At 37.4% G+C, this 22,244-nt stretch overlaps 1 protein-coding gene across 1 annotated transcript in view; it reads right to left on the bottom strand.

Moving 5' to 3' along the window:
• LOC107186321 (zinc transporter 1) overlaps positions 1–21,597 on the bottom strand; it is a 42,740-nt gene extending 21,143 nt beyond the window's left edge. Inside the window, exons 1-6 of the mRNA XM_015574163.1 lie at positions 21,591–21,597; positions 21,374–21,474; positions 18,135–18,357; positions 16,700–16,961; positions 14,455–14,572; positions 13,084–13,299 (exon numbers count right to left, since the gene is read on the bottom strand). Of these exons, the coding sequence (XP_015429649.1) occupies positions 13,084–13,299; positions 14,455–14,572; positions 16,700–16,961; positions 18,135–18,357; positions 21,374–21,474; positions 21,591–21,597 (927 nt within the window). The remainder of the gene's footprint in view (positions 1–13,083; positions 13,300–14,454; positions 14,573–16,699; positions 16,962–18,134; positions 18,358–21,373; positions 21,475–21,590) is intronic.
• Positions 21,598–22,244: the final 647 nt, after the last annotated feature.

Genomic DNA, 22,244 nt, shown 5'->3' with positions numbered 1-22,244 from the left:
GCCTCGTAGCAGACGTGGACTCACAAGGGAACAACATCCCGAACTTTGACAATCGCCGATTTTTATACAACTCTGTGAGATTGTAGTTCTCATCAAAATATTTGATACGTATTTCTTTTTAGCTACTCTCATCCACGTTGCCGTGGTAATAGCGGAGCGCCCAGTTCTTCTATCTGAACCGGGGCGCACTGCTGTCTTTAATAGCTTACTGCGACATTAATATGAACCGCATCACCCTACCGATAGGCTTGTTTTCTGGAAAACACTTCATCAAACATGGTAGTACTTATTTCGGATTTTAAAAATCGCAACCTCGTGGTAAAATGGGCACAATAAGAATTTTGTTAATAATTTTTAGTATTGCAGAAATGATTTTTCGACCTCGAAGAAATTTATTCAGGAAGGCTGATCCTTCGCGATTAAAACAGAAAAAGGAATCAACCGAATATGACAGATAGTTTCCGAGATATAAATTCATAAATACAATATGTACAATAAGTACATTATGTTTTATGTTTCCTTGTATTTTGTATCAGATGGAATACTTCAACGCGTATAATTAAACACATAGAGCACTTTAACGATTTCCAGATATTTTTGTTACGGTATGCGTTGCTGGTTGATCCTCAAATGGTTGAAACTCAGTCTGCAGGTATAAAAGTTTCCTGCGTATTGTAGCGAAACGTCCGCTCAGGCCTCTGTTAAGGTGCTCGGACAAGGCCAAGCAGCGTCAACTCAACATCTGTCCGTGAAATTTTTTTTCCTGCACCTCGAGAAAAACGTAGTGTTACGAGTAGATATAAGTACAACGTTTCTTGTAAATAGGTATCAGTATAATGGTTGTTACAAATAGGCGTAAGCACAATGGTTGTATAAGTTTGGTGTCAGTTGACTCATTTGCATCAGTTTCTTTTCCTACTTAGCTCGTACTTTCAATCGTAAAGACCTGGGCCCTTGGGGAACGTCGAGATTGTAAGTCAGTTTGTGCGCCTTTTAATTTAAGATTAGACACGAAGAAATTAGAATGGACGAATGTAACCGATTCTGATCCAAATGGGTTGATATTGATAAATTAATGTAAGATGATTGAATTAGTGAACGTATTAGATTAAGGACCAAAATTGTATGTGTGTGTGTGGACGTGCGTGACGAAGAGGGTTGCTTAAGGAAAGGCCACAGCGGAATAATCTATTATATCTTGAAGGGTAAAGTTACTTAAAGCGCGCCCGTTCTCGTTGACAGAAAAGAGCGACTACGCAACAGTGTGTTGTCGCTAATCAAGCCAAGCGTGTAAAGGAAGGTGTAGAAACATTGACCTTAGGCCGCCACCAACCTCGAGAGGGAATCTAACTCTCGGACAATGAAGGTTACACAGCGTGCACGGTGAGGCCAAAAAAGCCGATCCGGGGCCGCCAGGCTACGGGAGGAGTCACGAGACGGGCTAAGCGCGGAATCAAAACGGACAAATAGTGGAATTACCCATGATTCGAAAAAAGGCTAGGTTACAATAGATCAACCGCTCTGACTTTTCCGACGTTCCCCTCAGGTAATCGGCAGGGGGTCGTATGTAGCAAATACCTGCGAGCCGAGTAATATCGTGACCCCACGCAGGTAGATCACAGTCCTAGCGATCAGTACGTCTTGGACCGTAAAGACGACGGACATGCCGTCGTACAAAACAATCGCCGTCTTGAGGCCTGTTCCGTCGTAGACCGAAACGACGGTTATAGAATCAGACGATACCGTTACTTTTTATTATTTTATTTCCTTCATTCAAGCAATTTTAATTTCGTTGACACAAAGAGAAAAATAGACAAAGCAAGCGAACATTTGGTCTGCAGTCCGCCACATGCGCTCGGTAACCTGGGACCCATCCGCGCCGGGCCTTACCGGGGCGCGCTGACTCGCAGACAATGCAGCCATAAACCCTACCGTTGAGAGACTCGAAAATTCGTCGCGGTCAACTAGCACCGTGACCACGTGCGCGATATTTTCCTGACGTCCGCTTCGCCCTGAAGGAGAGATATTCCACCTCCACGTCGCTTGGAAAAACCGAGAAATTTGCCTTCCCCTTCAGGGCATAACCAATAAGGAGGCGAGTTTTGGTAACGCCTTCAGCGAACTTTGTGGAAGCGCGACGTCACACGAATCTCGAACACAGAGTCGAAAAGATTCATTAGAAAAGACTCGTTTGCAAACGTTCATTCGCAAAACACACTCGTTCGACAAGAGTCACACGGACTCAAGACATTCACGTACTCGTATCGACAAGAGTCACACGGACTCGATTCATTCGACAACATTCACATCACGATTCGTCAGCTCCAACGGTCGAGCAATTATTAGTTTTTCTCACTAAAGAATATTGAATCAGTTGCCTAATATTAATTTGGCGGGCAACAGTCGCAACCGGACGCGTACCACGACGGTCGAGCCTGGAATTTACAACTCCAGGCGGATACGAAAGAGAAATCCACGCGGACGGACGCGACAAGGCCGTTAACTTATAACGAATCAACGCCGACTTCCGAGAATCCCAGAAACAATACCACTACCTCTACCACCGCACCTACCAACCAAACGTTTGCGTTTCCCACCAATCACAAATCGATTCCCAACAATGACCGTCTACACGGACCGCTGAGAAGTCAGTACGCGGATAGAGGCAGAGGAACGTGGCCGAGGAAGTCTTCGAATCGTTGAATAACACGTAGTTTCTGCTTTCTATCTCGACGCAATGGGTATCCTGGCAGTAAGTTAACGGAGCCCACGCTTCGGTGAAACTGCACGACGGTTCTTTCGTTGCACTTCTGCAAAGCACCTGTTTTTCTAGACCGCTGGTTTCTTTTTACCTAAATCTTGTTGCCGCGGTGGGTGTGAACTCATAATGTAACGATGGGAAACTACTTGGGAGTAGAGGAAGCCCTTTCGGAAAAAGTCAGTCAGTAGGTTAGCAATCGAGTGACAGATATGTTCAGTTCACGGGAGTATTACGCAATGTTCTGGTGGTACGTACAGAATAACGGATACGCGGCTGCTGCTGTGCAAGTGTTTGGTACGTAGAACATCTGAAAAATTGAAAACAATCGGCCCTTTTCGGGGCCACGAATTTTCCTCACGTAGGAAAAACACGTTGGATTAAAAATACATTAAGTGATCGTGTCAGGTGATTAGTGTTGGTGGTCGTGAAGTAAAGTGAATGCATATTCGATGGATTAACCCGGCGGCACTTGACGTTGCGACTCTTAACGTCGGCTGGTGTCGCATACCTGCGATCACCTGTGGCATGGACTCTACCCTGCCATAAACCATTTCATCCTTCGATGCCCAGGCTCAATACACTGACCTACTGACGCAGGTTTGCACGCTGCAGGTGAATTGGCGTCTTTAAATAACAAACGACGGATGATAGAAAGTATGATTTTATTTGTTACGTCTTTTTTACTTGCTATTATACGCAGTTTCCTGCAATGCATGCTGACCTATTTGTTCAGAGCTTCGTAGTACAAGCGCAGCACGTAGCCACCGCTAGCGTGGGAATTCGGCTGGCAAACTGGCGCTCTGATTGGTCGGGGTTTTTCGTTCATATCTCGGTAACAAAACCTCAGATTACGTCCGGATCGGACAACATGTTTGTTACACCCTGTATATGGTGTCATATGTAATTTTTGAACTTGTATAATTTCAAGATATGAATCAATTACTTTTTATGTTTTTATAAAATTGTTAATATATCTCATATTAACTTGTATATTCGTTTTATACTAATGAATTGTATTATTTGCATTTTGTTTCATTGACGACAATGGTGCACAAGCGGTCCATCACACGCACAGTTCAACCCAAATGCCGTGAGATTTTGAGAGGAATAATCAGAGGAAAGAAAGAAGAAGTAGAATACCTGTAGTGATAGGTAGCCTGCGGCAGTGTATCCAAATTCACAATTTCACATACTAATACTTACAAAGTAAAACGAAGTGGAATTGTGAATTCTGTACTATTGGCTTTACTATTAATTTGTCTGTACAATTAAACTTTAATGAAACCTTTATTTTAATATATTTTACCAGTTACGAAGTGCTATGAATATACACTGGGAGTCAAAATTAAGGGATCACTAAAATTTGTCGAAAATATGGGTCATTTTCAAATGACTATATCTCCGCGAAAAATGGTTATAAAAAATATTGTATACAACTATTTTGTAGCCTAAAGTTTCTAGTTTTTGAATCGGGCATTCAAAAATTATTTTCATGTAGTTCGTTCGTTTTTTTTTTTAAGATGAAGCGCAGCAAACGAATGTTAAAAAATGTTGGTCAATTTTGAGAGCATGCGTGGGCCAAATAAAATTTTGTCTGGTAATCCCAATGGAATACTTTTAGAGAGCAAACTTTTCTCTTTAATTTCGATTTTTTTCATTTTGTTGTACAATTTTTATTGGCTGAGTTAATCGTCATCATATGAAAAAAGGCACTTTCCACTTTGAGCGCCTGTAACTTGCGAACGCATGATCGTATAGAACAGGCCTGTGCAACATGTGGCCCGCGGGCCAAAATCGATAATCGCCCCTACCGGCTTGCTCTTTCAGCCGAGGGGAATGACCCCCCTCCATATCCATAACAAGCCCGACGGCCTACAGCCAAGAAAGCGTGTGCGCATGCTCTGACTGTTCCCACTTCCGACGCTTCTGATATCCCTACCCAGAGAATCTTGGTGACACGCGTTGACATAGTCGTAGGACTCCCATATCTAGAGGAGGCACTCCAAAACTTCCCGCGCATACGGGGGCCCTTCTACACTAGCCAAATGTAATAACTTTCACTTATGTTCCATAATAGTAAACGTATTATTATATGAACGAAATAAAAACATGAAAAATCGAATTATGATAATATATGTTTTCCACCGTTCAGGCGTCACTATACAGGGGGATGGACTTCCTGGTTTTTTTAGGTGAAATTGTTTTCTTAATTCTTAGGTGAATCCTTTTTATTACTATTCCGTGTAAATTATGATAAAATTATATTTATAGAAGTATATTGCATTTATCTCTGTGTAAAATATCTCTGACAACGTAACAGATGTCTAATAACTGCAATTATGAAGACACATACATAAATATACAAACAAACGTAATGGTAACAATATTTTTTTTGGTTTGTACACATCGCATTTATTCAATAAAAATAAAAGTATAAATGAAACACATATACAACTATATAGAATTAATTAATAACAAAACACTATATAAACTTATTTACAACTTAGAACTAATTGCTTACAAGTAATTACAATGGTTTTTGCAAAGTTTGCAATGCTTAAGTTGCCAAACTAAGCTTGCATGTATGAAGAAGTCACATATTTCGCGAGATTATAGTAGTCACCATACACAAATTTACGATAAATATTCAGCAGAAGAAAGTGTTGATAATTGAAAGGAAAAGAGAAATTGGACATGCAGCGCCATCTAGGTGTCGCAAAAAAACGTTAAAATCGCGGTGCTGCGTAATATATGTATTCATATCAATAGTTACTTATAATTCTTCTGTTAAACAACGTTCTGAACTCCTTTTGAATAAATAATTTCAACAGAAAGGAAAGAAATTGTCGAAAATTTCAAAGCTGCATATAGTGCACAAGGAGCAGCTTCAGAAACAGAAACAGAAACAGAAAAAGATACATTGGAGCAAAGAAACGTTGCAGTTTCATTTTATTCTGCGCACGAAATTGCACGCGTCAAACGAAGCTATTCTGATGGAGAATTCATAAAAAAATTATGCATAGAATGGGCCGAAATGTTAGGACATGAAACAGCTGCCGAAGATTTTAAGAAGGTCTCGGTATCTCGGCAGACTATAGGAAGACGCATTAATAGAATAAGTAAACATATAGAAGGCAAAATGAAAACGTTAATGGAAAATTGTCGTTATTTTTCATTATGTTTAGATGAAAGTACCGACGTTACCGATATAAGTCAATTATCTATTTTTGTGCGAATGATAGACAATAATTTTTCCATCCTTGTTCATTGCGATTACGTAAGAGTGGATCTGCTTGCATATCACACAGCTCTATTCTGTACTCAATGTTTTCTTCCTCAATGTTGCAGCCTTTCGGATTTTCAAAAATACTTAGATCTGCCTTAATCGAATCAAAATCATTGAATCTTGTGCAAAATTGATGTTCAATTTCTAATAATGGTGATACAAATTGTGAAAAGCTTGCGTTCGAATTTTCCTCCACAATTTCCTTACAGCTCGGAAAATGAAATAATTCTGATTTTCTTAATTCGGACAAAAAATATTTCAATTGGTTCTGGAATGATTTTATGTGTCCCATTAATTGCGAAATGGTTTGCTTGTTTCCTTGTAACTTCAAATTCAAACGGTTAAGGTGATATGTAATGTCGGTCAAAAATGCTAATTCGCTTAAAAATTTGATGTTTTTAAACTTCTCTTCCATCTCTTGTGTGTTTTGATTTATTTCGGTCTTTAAAAATTCCGGTATATTCTGTCCTAAAGCGAAAAATCTTTGTAAAGATTTTCCCGCGCTCAACCAACGCACATTACTATGTAAGGGTATATCCCTGTTACGTCCCGCGTTGCGGTCGTTACTTTATTTATATTTTCGGGTCCTGGCTCTTTTAAGGTGCTAAAGCACGCCCTGTCTAAACTTACCGGTGATGTACGTGATTAGGATATGGAACGGGAGGGATAGGAAATCACTCTCGTTTATAACAACAACAAGATATATTCTAACAATGAATAAAATAAAATATACAATTAAATCTTAACATACCAATGATGATGAATGATTAACGCTTGCGGCTGGTTCAGTCGGGGTTTCGGGTCCTTGAAGAGGCGGAATACTTGCTGGCGCTCGGAGCCGTGATGCAGGGGTCGGGCACTGCGGGATACGTTGTCACCGTCTCGGACGTCGCACTCGCGGTCCGGTGTCTTATCGAACTCGCCTGTTAGGCCGCGCGTTATCGCAAAGTCGCATCGCACACGGAAGAGATCTTGTCTCGGAACCCGATACTGAACAGCTGAGTGACTGCTGTCGCTCAGCTCGCCGTTACGCGTGAAGAAAAGGTAGACGAAGTAACGTCTAACGCGAGAGTCGAAATCGTGAGGTTAACCGAGGAACTAAAAAGACGCTTTGCCCGGTTTGGACAATCCTTTTATAATGTTTTCCCCCCTTCATTTATCGAAGAACGTGGGAGCTATTGGGTAGCAATCAGCTATCGTTCGTCGTGGCGGAGTTTAGGATCGCTGACGTTTCTGTCAGCGTTTCGAAGAAGGACAACCTCGCCCGTTGCTTCCACGTGCCGCTGATTTGACGATTTTCGCTCGCTCTTCGCGTTGCGAAGTAATAGGAGAAAAATATGCAATGGAAAGAGGTAATATTCCTAACCGGATGTAACATCCCCGTATACTGCATTAATCTCTGTTAAGAAATTTTGAAATTTCCGATGTGACAGTGCCTTGTTGCCTCCTCTGATTAAATTTATTATTTCCATTACAGTCTTCATTGTGGAATTCAGCGTCACAATTTTTCCACATAAAGCTTCTTGATGTATGACACAGTGGTATGTGGGACATTGTATTCCATTTTTCTTGAGTAGACCCCACAGTCCATTTTTACTTCCTACCATTGCTTTGGCTCCGTCCGTGACAATTGCGGTGCATTTCGTAAATCCTCCGTACTTTTCAACCTGCTCACGGACCGCGTTGAAGATGTCAACTCCCTTTGTGGTCGAATGTAGGGAAGCAAGTGCTAACAATTCTTCATGGATGGAAAAATTGTTGTCTATCATTCGCACCAAAATAGATAATTGACTTATATCGGTAACGTCGGTACTTTCATCTAAACATAATGAAAAATAACGACAATTTTCCATTAACGTTTTCATTTTGCTTTCTATATGTTTACTTATTCTATCAATGCGTCTTCCTATAGTCTGCCGAAATACCGATATCTTCTTAAAATCTTCGGCAGCTGTTTCATGTCCTAACATTTCGGCCCATCCTATGCATAATTTTTTTATGAATTCTCCATCAGAATAACTTCGTTTGGCGCGTGCAATTTCGTACGCAGAATAAAATGAAACTGCAACGTTTCTTTGCTCCATTGTATCTTTTTCTGTTTCTGTTTCTGTTTCTGAAGCTGCTTCTTGTGCACTATATGCAGCTTTGAAATTTTCGATAATTTCTTTCCTTTCTTCTGCTGAATATTTATCATAAATTTGCGCGTGGTGACTTCTATAATGTCGCGAAATATGTGACTTCTTCATGCACGCAAGCTTCGTTTGGCAAATTAATCATTGCGGTTGGCCTCCAGTTTCTATAAAAAAAACTCTTCTTCCCAGTTTAGCTGGAAAAGCCGTTTCACTGTATTTTTGCATTTCACTTTAGCCATTCACACACACACGCGCGCGCGCACGCACACACACATTTTATAAAAATAACAGTAACAATAAAACTTAAAACAACACAAAACCATCACGAGACTCTGTAACAATATAATTCTAGACACATCATGCACACTACGAAAACTGAAGTTAACGCTGCGTCTCATTGCTTGGCCGCTCGCCGTTTCGGTGTTATTGCCTTCATTTGTTTATCGATATTTACATTTCCATGATTTTCTGATTTTCAGATCATAAAAATACAAAATAATAATACGGAAAAGTACAAAGAAATAAAAAGAATAATACGGAGGATTTACCAAATGTTACACGCTTGAGTCACCGGTGTGTGTCATTATTGCCTTGCAAATTAAACATTGCAAAAACAAGTGTAATAATTACAATTACTTGTATACAATTCATTATCAATTAATTGTATGTAGTTGTGTAGGTGTTTCATTTTTACATTGATTGAATAAATGGGATGTGTACAAACGAAAATATTTTTACCATTTGGTGTATTCATATATTTATGAACGTATATTTTAGTCATTATTGCAGTTATTAGGCATCGGCTATGTTGTCCGACATATTTTAACTAAAGATAAATGAAATATAATTTTATAATCACTTACCTTACACGGAATAGTACTAAAAAGAATTCCCGTAAGAATTTTAAAAAAAAAACTTTCACGTAAAAAAATCGAGGGGTCCACTCCAATATGATGAACCTGAACCGTGGAAAATATATAATGTTGTCATAATTTGATTTTTTATGTTGATATTTCGTATACATATTAAGAAAATGTTTAATCTTATGAAACACAAGGGAAAGTTATTTCAATTGGCTAGCATAGAAGGGCCCTCGTATACACGGGCAATTTTGAATGCCCCCCATATGCGCGGGAAGTTATGGAGTGCCTCCCCAAGATATGGGAATTCTACGACTATGTCAACGCGTGTAGCCAAGATCCCGTGGGTAGGGATTTTGGGAGTGTCGAAAGTGGGGACAGTCGGCATGCGCAGTGTGCGCACGTACCTCTTGCCCTCCGATCGCAACGTAGCACTAGCGAGCAGTGATGCCAGAATCGTGGAACTTGGTTCCACCACCACGACGTCCTGGCTACCCCCACTTTATTCCACAGTTTCTGCCACACAAGCATACTTTGCTTCTATCCGTGTGAGCTGGCCCGTTCGGGTGTTTCCGTAAGATCTACGTTACCAACGCGACTCCCAACAACCAGAGCGCGTGCGCAGAAATCATTTCGTGTGCTGACGTCCTGGCTACCCCCACTTTACGTCCACCGTGCTGGCACACACACACACACACAGGTATATCCCAGCCCTGCCATGTGCGCAGGCCGTTCGAGAGACGGTGAGCTATATTTAGAAAAGAGTGGGGGAAAGCGACCCACGATTCTGGCATCACTGCTTGCCTTGGAAATCCTGTTCGAATACGACTGCGGCGAAAATTCACGTTCTCGACGCGATGCCCCGCAACCTAAGCGCGTGAACAGTCAAGAAATCCTGTTCGAATCCCAATGCGGCGGTTTTACTTTTTATTTTTAATTATTTTATAATTTCACTTTGTAACCTCTAAGTAAAATAAAAAAGTTAAAAAATATTGATTCAGGAAGCATTTAAAAAGAAGAAAATAAATGTTTTCCACTTCAATGTCTAAATTTTTTATTATATACATACATATTATGTTGTATACACATAAATTATTTTTACAATTAGATGTTATCCGCTAAAAACCGCTGCAGCTGGTCCACGTATATGCCGAATGGTCTTTTGCTTTTCTCCATATGAAAAGAAAAAAACACAATTGAAATAGTAATTTTAATAACATAAGATAAAATATTAAGATTGCTATGAACTTATTTTTTTTTTGTTGAATTATTCTGTAATTTCGCTTCCTCACTTTTGAGTAGAAGTTTCGCAGCAAACGAAAGTAACGAAGTACGATAGTCTTTTAAAACTATTTAAAATGTGCCTCATTGTAATATTTTGGAAATTCCTTTATTGCCGGAAATTTTCTTTATTGACAGAAATTTCGACGGCTAACGGTAATGAATTTCTAAAAGCTATTTCAACGGTAAGGGACTTTTAATTTGGTCCATCGTAGACGTCGTCGAATACCTTATTGTTTCATTATGTCAAAAGAGTCTTTTGAAAAGAGGTAGTTAAGAATTTCAGGGGATTCGAAAGAAGTGCTTAGGCGCTCGAAAAAACAATATACTGCTAATAGTGATCCGCTATAGACTTCACAAAGGACCTGTTAAAGGTAACCGTGCGCCCAGTTCCAGGTAAGCGAGCCGCTCGCGCGGCGTTTACGATCGGCCGAATCGTACCAATTGCACCCTTTATTACTTGAAATGAGGTCTAAAAAGATTATCGATAGGTCTCGTACCCGTCTCAGTGGTGTCATTTAAAGTAATATGGATTGCAACTGGTACGATCGGCCAACCGTAATCACCGCGCCTACCTAATAACGTATTATAACGTATAAATAACGTATTCGACGACGTCTACGATGGACCAAATTAAAAGTCCCTTACCGTTGAAATAGCTTTTAGAAATTCATTACCGTTAGCCGTCGAAATTTCTGTCAATAAAGAAAATTTCCGGCAATAAAGTAATTTCTAAAATATTACAATGAGGCACATTTTAAATAGTTTTAAAAGACTATCGTACTTCGTTACTTTCGTTTGCTGCGAAACTTCTACTCAAAAGTGAGGAAGCGAAATTACAGAATAATTCAACAAAAAAAAAATAAGTTCATAGCAATCTTAATATTTTATCTTATGTTATTAAAATTACTATTTCAATTGTGTTTTTTTCTTTTCATATGGAGAAAAGCAAAAGACCATTCGGCATATACGTGGACCAGCTGCAGCGGTTTTTAGCGGGTAACATCTAATTGTAAAAATAATTTATGTGTATACAACATAATATGTATGTATATAATAAAAAATTTAGACATTGAAGTGGAAAACATTTATTTTCTTCTTTTTAAATGCTTCCTGAATCAATATTTTTTAACTTTTTTATTTTACTTAGAGGTTACAAAGTGAAATTATAAAATAATTAAAAATAAAAAGTAAAACCGCCGCATTGGGATTCGAACAGGATTTCTTGACTGTTCACGCGCTTAGGTTGCGGGGCATCGCGTCGAGAACGTGAATTTTCGCCGCAGTCGTATTCGAACAGGATTTCCAAGGCAAGCAGTGATGCCAGAATCGTGGGTCGCTTTCCCCCACTCTTTTCTAAATATAGCTCACCGTCTCTCGAACGGCCTGCGCACATGGCAGGGCTGGGATATACCTGTGTGTGTGTGTGTGTGCCAGCACGGTGGACGTAAAGTGGGGGTTGCCAGGACGTCAGCACACGAAATGATTTCTGCGCACGCGCTCTGGTTGTTGGGAGTCGCGTTGGTAACGTAGATCTTACGGAAACACCCGAACGGGCCAGCTCACACGGATAGAAGCAAAGTATGCTTGTGTGGCAGAAACTGTGGAATAAAGTGGGGGTAGCCAGGACGTCGTGGTGGTGGAACCAAGTTCCACGATTCTGGCATCACTGCTAGCGAGTAGTGGGGAATAGACTGAGTGATGGTGGGGACCGCGTCGTCTGGCGAAATGACCCGCGGGCCACATGTTGAATAGGCCTGGTGTAGAAAATTCCGAAGGAATTTTGGAAAGCTGAGAGATTTCTCTTTAAAGGCCCTTAGGTGCCAATTTGTAGAAATTTTTCTTCGTCGTATACAGTCCACTTCAAAATAACGTAAAATATGGCATAATTACCATTTTTCACAAAACACGATGCCATTTTAGATGCACTCTTTTTTTTTGACTGAACTTAATTTGCTTTTTTTGTTCCAACTTCTTCTTTTCCATTGCATCTCCTCGCCGTGTAATGAGATGAGTACCCTGGCATCTGCTAGCGAGACGGTGCGCAGTACTAACGTTATAAGCCAACGTCTCGCTGACAGATGCCAAAGTAGGTTTTTTTAGACAACTTTTATACTTTATTGCTGGCAATTTGCTCGGAACTTGTACACAACTGGTTATCAGGGTACCTATGTATCAGTAACTCTGTAGAAAAGTCCCCTGATAACCAGTTGTGTAGATGTTTCGAACAAATTGCTAGCAATAAGTGAAAAAAGTTGTCTAAAAAACCATAGCCATCTGTTTCCGCATTTGACATGGATTTTGCAGACAACAACAGCTGACAATATGGTAAAACAAATTGGCAAAAAGTCTTGCAACATGACCTATGTCAAATTGAGGGCAAAATCGGAGCATATGTTGTTCTCAATTTGCTGCCTATCTAGCTGTCAATGTGCGCGCAAGTTATTTATAGCAAATATTGCATCAAACTTGTAGCCACAACTTCATAACAGGAATTGAACAAAATTTGGCTTCGCTGGTTTGGCTGACTGAATGTTTACAATAAGTTTAATTTCAATAAACATTGAAGTAAGAAATTGATATGGGAACAAAGATAACCTCAAGGGGATGACCCCTTTCTCAGAGAAGAAACCATAACGATGTTTCTTTTCATTAAACAGAAATTTATAGAAAATTATTGAGTAATTTTGAAAGACTGACACTAATGAAATCTATACAAAATTAATGAAACAATTGTACATAGAACAAAAATAATTTACTTACGTCGATAAATTCTGGTTGTATGGTAGTAGAATGTATGCCTTCGTTGTGAAAAAATTCTTTAACCTGTTCTGCAATTTTCATATATTCTGACAGATTTCTACATCTAATATGTGCCGAAGCAATAATACGGTCGCCAGCTAATTGCCATACATGAAATTCGTGTACAGCCAGAACACCATCAACATTTTCGAGTAAGCGTTGTTGAATAGCATCAACCTAAAATAACAAATTTATGTTAATATATGACACATATTATTTGTTATAGATGCAAGACATCATTCAAATGAAACTGCCTACTATTATACTGTTCAACAAATTTGAATTTTTTTCGTTTTTGTAAGCTCTAATAAGCGTTTCTGATAGATCTTCATAAGCTGAATATGAATCTGCAAACCGTTTCTTTGCAGCACGTCCAGATTTTGAAAAAATCAATTTAAAAAAAAATGGCAAATTTACAACTTTAGAACTGTATTGTGCTTTTACAGTAATAGTATTGCAATTTCTTTTGACATGAAATAATTCCCTGGACTCTTCTGAACAAAATGATATAAATTATTATTACATTATAGACATTTAAATATGTTTAAATAATGTTTAAAGTGAAAAAGACACCGAAAACGCATCACTTTTTGCTGATATTCTTTAATTTATTTCAAAAACTAAATGTCTAGGAGAAAATAAGTTGAGAACATAAAGTTGTAAATTTGCAATTTTTTTAAAAATTGATGTTTTCAAAAACTGGACGTAGTGGAAAGAAACGGTTTGCAGATTCGTATTCAACTCATAAAGGTCTGTCAGAAACACTTATTAAAAAATGCAAAAATTTTTACGTGTTCAACAGTGTTATTATAAAATACGGGGAGAAGGCTAGTTAGACAAACTAGGATCAATAAATACTCTATTCATTTTATAGATCAATTTTTAAATAAGCTTAAAATGTACTATAGTTTAATGCAGTATAGCATGTCTGTAGAATAATTTTTAAAAAATACATATGGACTCAAAATTTCCTGTGAACGAAAATATCTTGAGAAACTAGTCGTTACCCTTGACTTTCCAACAGTTTACTCTAACTCTACTTACAGTCTACTCAGCAACCCGGATTGTAGAAATATCAGAGAAATGTCAGTGAAGAGAATGTGAATAAACAGACCTGTATCTTATTACCAAAAATGTGTGAATTCTAATGGTTTTTACTTCGATCAATAAAATTTATTCCGAGCTGAGTTATACCACATTATACTTTGCAGTTGAAGACTATAATTTGCCTCTAGACAATTTAATTATTTATATTGAACTTCAGCAAAACTTTTATTTGATTCATCTTAAAGAACACCGTATATCACATTGCATTATTTAGAGTAATGTTACCTGAATATGTGTTGGTACAGTTTGCAAAAGGATTAAGGCTGATTCTTGTAATAGCGGCCACACTGACCGCAGAATGAGTATAACTAACAAAAGTGAAAGAGCCGGGTCAATATAAAACCTGTAAAACATAAAAGCGTGATGTAAATACCAAACAGAATAACATTTAGGCAGAGCTGAATAACATATGTATATTTTAAATAGTAAGTAATTTATTAAATCATACATATAAGTACGGAAATAAAACAGTTTCTCAGTGGCATTAAATTTTTAAAACATTATTTATAAGTAGTATTTTATTTGAGCGACACTGAAAATAACATGATCTTATTCAACAATTTTTTATTTATATTAATTTATTTTCTATTTATTCGTAATGTTCAAAATAGTTTTGTTGAAAATAATGATATACATTTATGGGTATACATGTTTTTCTAATCTCTTGTTATACGTAATAGTAATTTCATGATTTCTTACATTATAATATCATTTCTTCCCACCCTTTCATTGAATGTCAAGGAATGTTTAAAGTACATATTTAAAATACAAGCTTAAAATATTTCCTTTTATGGTTCAGGTTATTAAAATAAAAATATTTTATTGGCCGAAATTTTGCTGTCTATTTCAAATATCATTTTATCTTAACCATACAGCATCCATTGTTTGAAATAGTATTTCAAATATTTTTTCCTAAATTTTATCCAGCTCTGCATCAAGTTGTATAGAATGTTTAAAAAAAAGAGTTTAAGATAACATAGGTTCTGAAATTAATGTTTTCCATGTAAAATTATTTTTATTATTTACAAGCGTTCAATATCGTGAGTGAGTATTTTCGCAACATATCGAATGTAAACAGAAGAACTGGTTTACTAGAAGTACATTAGTTCAAGGTTATGACAACAGGTAATACGAGATACAGAAGGAATATTTGAAAATGTACATCGATATCTGCAGATGTGAGTTCTATATTGAAAAAGAAGGAAGACATCGAAAATCTGTAACAAATGTGATATACTTCTGTATTTTTCATCAAAAGGATTGATTTTAGGACCTATGTTAATTATGCATTTCTTACTCCTCTGTGAGTACTATAAACACTTAAAATCTTGGGCCCTTTTGTGAACACCCTTTATATTACAAATAAAACAATTACTTAATAACAAATCTCAGACTACATATACATCTGATAGTTGTAAGAGAATGTTTTCTGGTAAAACTGCTTTTATGCCAATGCTCACCAATTTTCATAAAAATTCTACATTTTAATACTGTATTTCCATAAAACGTGATCAGGTGTCAAACTGTAGGAGTTTTGAAAGTCAAATGTCAATGAATCACCAACTATCCCCGATGAACCCTTTTTAAGTCCTAACAATTGGTTTCCATACCCTTGATTTGTATGTGGTACTGATGGCAGCTACTATACATAGAGATGTCTAATGCACAATAACTAATTACAGTCATGTAATCATTAAACTACTTTCATACAATAAGAAACTTAAGTAGAGGCTTATATCTATCAATGGACAAAAAAAGTCTTGGTTCATTATAAATTCTTTGAGTACATGTCAAATATCAATGTCATATATAGTTATAAAGTATAGTAAATTCGTTTAATCAAACATTATTAGATCACGCATTTTTAAGGGTATATCTAAACTTAACACGTCCACTGCATGTTCAAGTTTTCTGACATTTGTGATTGATTATTGTTAAGATATTTCACTATCATTAGGCTAAAAGCTATTCTAACGTATCTCGTCATTGTGCTTTGTTAACAAGTCTCACTGTTAGATGGAACTTCTTACCATCCTCCTAAAGCAAAAAAAAAAATAATCGCATGTAACATAGTAATCTGCACATAGATATAAAACTCGGGCAACGCCTAAAGCATACATGAAAGCCTCTACTGGAAGTCTTGCAGTGACACACAATGAACATGTTAATTGGAGTATCAAGTTGAGCACCGATCTGTATCAAGTATCATATTTCTCCATGTAAAATACGTATACTTAGTGAAATAAACAGAGTATAATAATGTTATTCAGAAACAGAGCCGATAAAGTGATAAACACTTTAAAACTAGTAGGAATGTTCAAATCTGGGTATCTCAAGCAAGTATGCAACAAGAGAAGGATATTAACTGACCACACGTGATAAGACACGTTCAATTTTCCCACCAATAATTACTATTCAATGCGCTCAATATTATGCAGAATATGTGAATTTATAAAAAGTATTTTATTACCTGTACTTCCATTTCGTCAACCAAACAATTAAAGCAGACACGATTACAATAACAGATCCTAAGGCATCGGAGAGTACATGAAGGAACACACCGCGCATATTCATTTGACTGGCGTCATGCGAATGACCGTGTGTCCTTTTCACCTGAGGTGTCGAAGGCCTATAAGCTTCATCGTTTTCGTTATCGTCAGTCCCAACGAACGAACTAAGCCTGTTATGACTTCGAGATATACCGTGTGAATGTGCATGACTGTGACCATGTTCTGTAAAAAAAAAAGAATTAAAATGTTTTGCATTCATATTCGTCAGACAAAGAATTCAGTCCAAAGATATTTTGCCTCCAATTAATTCCATTCTGGTGCCTGCTTGACAAAAGATATTATTACTTGCACAAATATCCGCCAGTGACAACTGGGTAGTACTTGGTGTTCTTTAAAATATAAAAAAAAATTCTGAACTAATTCAAGGGTGGGTTCAAAAGATGATTTGATTGGAGTATGACAATCGTGTCAAAATGTAATTAGGAAAACTGAACGAAAGAGCAATTTGTCGAGCTTTGGACTCATTGTCAGATAAATAACTCGAAGACACGGATATTATTAACCTTATTAAGGAAATAATAAACATGGAATCTTGAAAAGGAGTTAAACAACAGAGCACAACGTATAATAGTACTGAGAGAGTCACGAACGTATATACCCATGGGTGTACATATAAAACTGAGAAATACATAAAGAAAACAACATAACGTATGAATAACTAACTGAGGTTCGTACAATACTGATCAACTAATTTGTATGAAAGTTAATCGGGCCTAGGAAAACACTTGAAGAGCGTAAGAAGAGAATAGAATAGACAATTCAAAATAAAAACTGAAAAATGTCAGAGACAAGAATACAGTGGCAGTATCACAGGTACCACAGACGTGATACGTTTAAAGGTTGCATATACATTAGCACTCATAAGTATTTGCCCACTCATATTAAATTCACTTTACAAAAAAATGTGCCAATTTTTCAAAAGAATTGATTGTCGCTACAAAAAGAAAGTCCATAAAGTAAGCAAAATCCCCAAACCTTTATTGTAATTTCTCAATGTGAAATGAAAAATGAAATAGAGTAAACCTTTCTTAGATGGATGGACAAATACTTATGACTTATTGCGTAAGTCAATATGTAGCTTAGAATTTCTTTGAACACAAATTTATTTCAATCGATTATTCGATAGCAACAATACATTTGGTTTAAAACAAGTAAAGCTGGTATTTAAATATACACTTTCAGAGAGACATGACATTGCTGTACCCTTCTGTTGTTGTATTACAGTTGAGCATTAGTAAATTTTATTTTAGGTAATTTGTTCATTAAACAGCCAGTGGTAAGTATTACTTTATAATAGGAATAAAAGAAAGGAATAGCAATTTTTAATAGACTTACCATGAAACAAACACAGCCCAATTACATTTACTAGTAACCCAAGTGCACCCACAGCTACAAGTAATTTAGCTTCATGTATTTCTTCTACTTCAATAAATCTTTTACATGCTTCCACGGTAATGCTAAAACACAATGCGACTAAAAAAACAGCATTTACCAAAGCACCTAAAACTTCCGCTCTGGCCCAGCCAAATGTATTCTTAGACCATTTCTTTGGCGACATCTGCAAAATTCATAAAAATATAAATTACTATAAAGTGTTTGAGAAAAAAGAAAATGATTACTACAAAATTCTTAAAGAAATTTCGTTGAAGTACTTGACGATATTAACAACAATACGTACACCATTAATTTTACAACTTTTATTCTTTATTGCATTAATATACTTAATTTCAACAAAAATTGAACGAGTATTAACATTATAGTCACTTATACAGGGTGTCCCAAAAATGTCCTCCGACACGGAAATGGGGCACTCGGGGGGTGAATTGGAACAACTTTTTCCTTAGCAACAATGTAAACTGAGGCTTCGTTACCGAGATATTAACACTAGGTTTACGGACATTTCTTGTATACCTATCTCTACGGACACGCGTCAAATTGACGCGTGAACGAAATCACATATTTTCCTTAAAAAAACAACTTATTTTATTTAAAAACAACGTAATTATACACTATTAACTTATAAATGAACGTAACGTGAACGTTATGAATGCAATGTGGTGGGAGAGAGAATTTATATGCGTGAAAGTATCTACGTGGGGAAGTACAATCTCGCGTGGCCATATATGCTTAGTAGCAATATCGTTAAAGTCCATTGTATCTCCGCTGCATTGTTTGTACTTACTTTTGACATTTATTTTCTATGAACTTTTTGATTACGTTCATATTTATTGCTGAAGTAATGCTTTCATGAATCAAGCTCGTTTACTAGGATTAATACCTACTCAATTTACGATCGCGTCAAATTGACGCACACCGTAGAGATAGGTATACCACTTAGAGAATTCCGAGATTACAAGGCTTAGAAGAAAATGAATTGGGATATATATTTGTCTTGTTAAAACAATAAAAGTCAGCATAAATGATAGGAGAGAAATATAAACGGTTTCAGTCATTTTCCTTGTAAAGTTCAGAATGCGTCAAAATGACGCGTCCCGTAAACCTAGTGTTAACGAAAAACCGCGACCAATCAGAGCGCGAGTTTGCCAGCCGAGTTCCCGCGCTAGCGGTGGCTACGCGCTACGCTTGTACTACGAAGCTCTGACAAGTACATCAGCATGCATCGCAGGAAAATGCGTATCATAGCAAATAAAAAAGACATAACAAATAAAATCTGTCGTTTGTTATTTAAAGAGATTAATGAATGAAGCATAAATATAGGAAAACTATGTGTAACGTAAAAAGACGAATGCACATTTACTTTTTTAAACAGAATGGAAACTAATAATTATTTGTAGAGAGAGGCTAAGGAATTTGTAAATTTCCTTTTCAAATAATGTATTAACGAAAAGGTAATGTAACAGAGAATGAACGAGAAGTGATCGTAATTTGTTATTGGTATAAAAATTCGTAGTTTAATAACTGTCAACAATGTTACTGATAATGAATAAGTTTCTTCAAAAAGCCCGAAGAAAAAGTTAGGTACAGAAACTTGCAAAATTATGCTAGAAATAAGTTATAGCTTGCGTTAATAAATAAGTTATAGCTTGCAGCAATAAATTGATTAGAACTAACCCTTTCGGAAAGTCACCTACAGTTTGCAAACCTGCGTCAGTAGGTCAGTGTACCGAGCCTGGGCATCGAAGAACGAAATGGTTTATGGCAGGGTAGCGCCCAGTCCGCAGGTGATCGCAGGTGTACGGCACCAGCCGAAATTAAGAGTTGTAACGTCAAGTACCTCCGGGTTATTCCACCGAATACGTATTCACTTCACTGCACAACCGCTAACACTGATCAGCCGACACGATCACTTAACGTATTTTTAATCGAACGTGTTGTTCCTACGTTAGGAAAATTGGTGGCTCCGAAACGGGCCGATTGTTTTCAATTTGTCAGATCTTTTACGTAGCCAAACGATTGCACAGCAGCAGCCGCATATCTGTTATTCTGTACGTACCACCAGAACATTGCGTAATACTCCCGTGAACTGAACATCTCTGTCGCCCGATTGCAAACCAACTGATAGCATTTTTCCGAGAGGGCTTTCTTTAACCCCAAGTAGTTTCCCATCGTTACATTGTGAGTTCACTCCCACCGCGACAATAAGATTTAGGTATAAAGAAACCAGCGTTCTAGGAAAACGCGTGCCCTGCATAAGTCCAACGAACGAGCCGTCGTGCAATTTCACCAAAGTACGGGCTCCGTTAATTTACTGCCAGGATACCAGGGATGGAAAAAGTAGAATTTGTGTGAAAGCGCTCCTATACCGGGTCGATAAGCGTTACCACTGTACGACCGACGGTCCGCTTACAAGCCACAACCGCTCCCACTTTTATGATCACCGTTACGTAGTAGAGTAACGAAAGCCCAAATCCCGATATCATTCCCATTCTATTTATAGACAAGGGTCGCATCAAGCGCTAAGCTTCCGACTACGAGTGTGTCGAACGTAGGAAATTTTTCCTTTCTTTTAATTTAGCAAGTTTAACCTATTTGAATAATACTTGTTGAAGTTGAAATATCATTTTTATGACATCGAAAATTATAAATAAATTCTTGTTTTCAAATTTCTCAAAAATAATTCAATGAAATTTTGTTTACTGTTTGCCTACTGTTTTACAGCATTGTTCGTTACAATCAAGCGTTCGTTAAGATTAAATGATATTTAATTTTACTTAAACTGAATTTCAATTTTTGTCCGCTCTGGCCTCTACTAAGGTGCTCGGACAGGGCCAAGCAGCGTCAACTAAACTTGTGTCCGTGAAATTTTTTTTCCTGCTCCTCGAGGAAAACATAGTTTCTGCTTTCTATCTCGAAGCAATAGGAATCCTGGCAGTAAATTAACGGAGCCCGTACTTCGGTGAAACTGCACGACGGCTCGTTCGTTGCACTTCTGCAAAGCACGTGTTTTCCTAGAACGCTGGTTTCTTTATACCTAAATCTTATTGCTTCGGTGGGAGTGAACTCACAATGTAACGATGGGAAACTACTTGGGGGTAAAGGAAGCCCTTTCGGAAAAATACTGTCAGTTGGTTTGCAATCGGGCGACAGAGATGTTCAGTTCACGGGAGTATTACGCAATCTGTTACTGTTACTTGTATTACTTGTTCTGGTGGTACGCACAGAATAACGGATATGCGGCTGTTGCTGTGCAACCGTTTCGGAGCTACCAATTTTCCTAACGTAGGAACAACACGTTCGATTAAAAATACATTAAGTGATCGTGTCGGCTGATCAATGTTAGCGGTTGTGCAGTGAAGTGAATACGTATTCGGTGGAATAACCCGGCGTCACTTGACATTGCGACTCTTAACGTCGGCTGGTGTCGCATACCTGCGATCACCTGTGGCATGGACTCTACCCTGCCATAAACCATTTCGTCCTTCGATGCCCAGGCTCGGTACACTGACCTACTGACGCAGGTTTGCAAACTGTAGGTGACTTTCCGAAAGGGTTAGTTCTAATCAATTTATTGCTGCAAGCTATAACTTATTTATTAACGCAAGCTATAACTTATTTCTAGCATAATTTTGCAAGTTTCTGTACCTAAATTTTTCTTCGGGCTTCTTGAAGAAACTTATTCATTATTAGTGACATTGTTGCCCGTTATTAAACTACGAATTTTTATGCCAATGTCGAACTACGATCACTTCTCGTTCATTCTCTGTTACATTACCTTTTCGTTAATACATTATTTGAAAAGGAAATTTACAAATTCCTTAGCCTCTCTCTACAAATAATTATTAGTTTCCATTCTGTTTAAAAAAGTAAATGTGCATTCTTCTTTTTACGTTACACATAATTTTCCTACATTTATGCTTCATTCATTAATCTCTTTAAATAACAAACGACAGATTTGATTTGTTATGTCTTTTTTAATTGCTATGATACGCATTTTCCTGCGATGCATGCTGATCGACTTGTTCAGAGCTTCGTAGTACAAGCGTA

This window comes from Dufourea novaeangliae, unplaced genomic scaffold (assembly GCF_001272555.1).
Source record: "Dufourea novaeangliae isolate 0120121106 unplaced genomic scaffold, ASM127255v1 scaffold82, whole genome shotgun sequence".
NCBI classification, from domain to species: Eukaryota; Metazoa; Arthropoda; class Insecta; order Hymenoptera; family Halictidae; genus Dufourea; species Dufourea novaeangliae.
The sequence above is the reverse complement of the archived record's forward strand: the minus strand, read 5'-3'. Positions and strand labels throughout refer to the sequence as shown.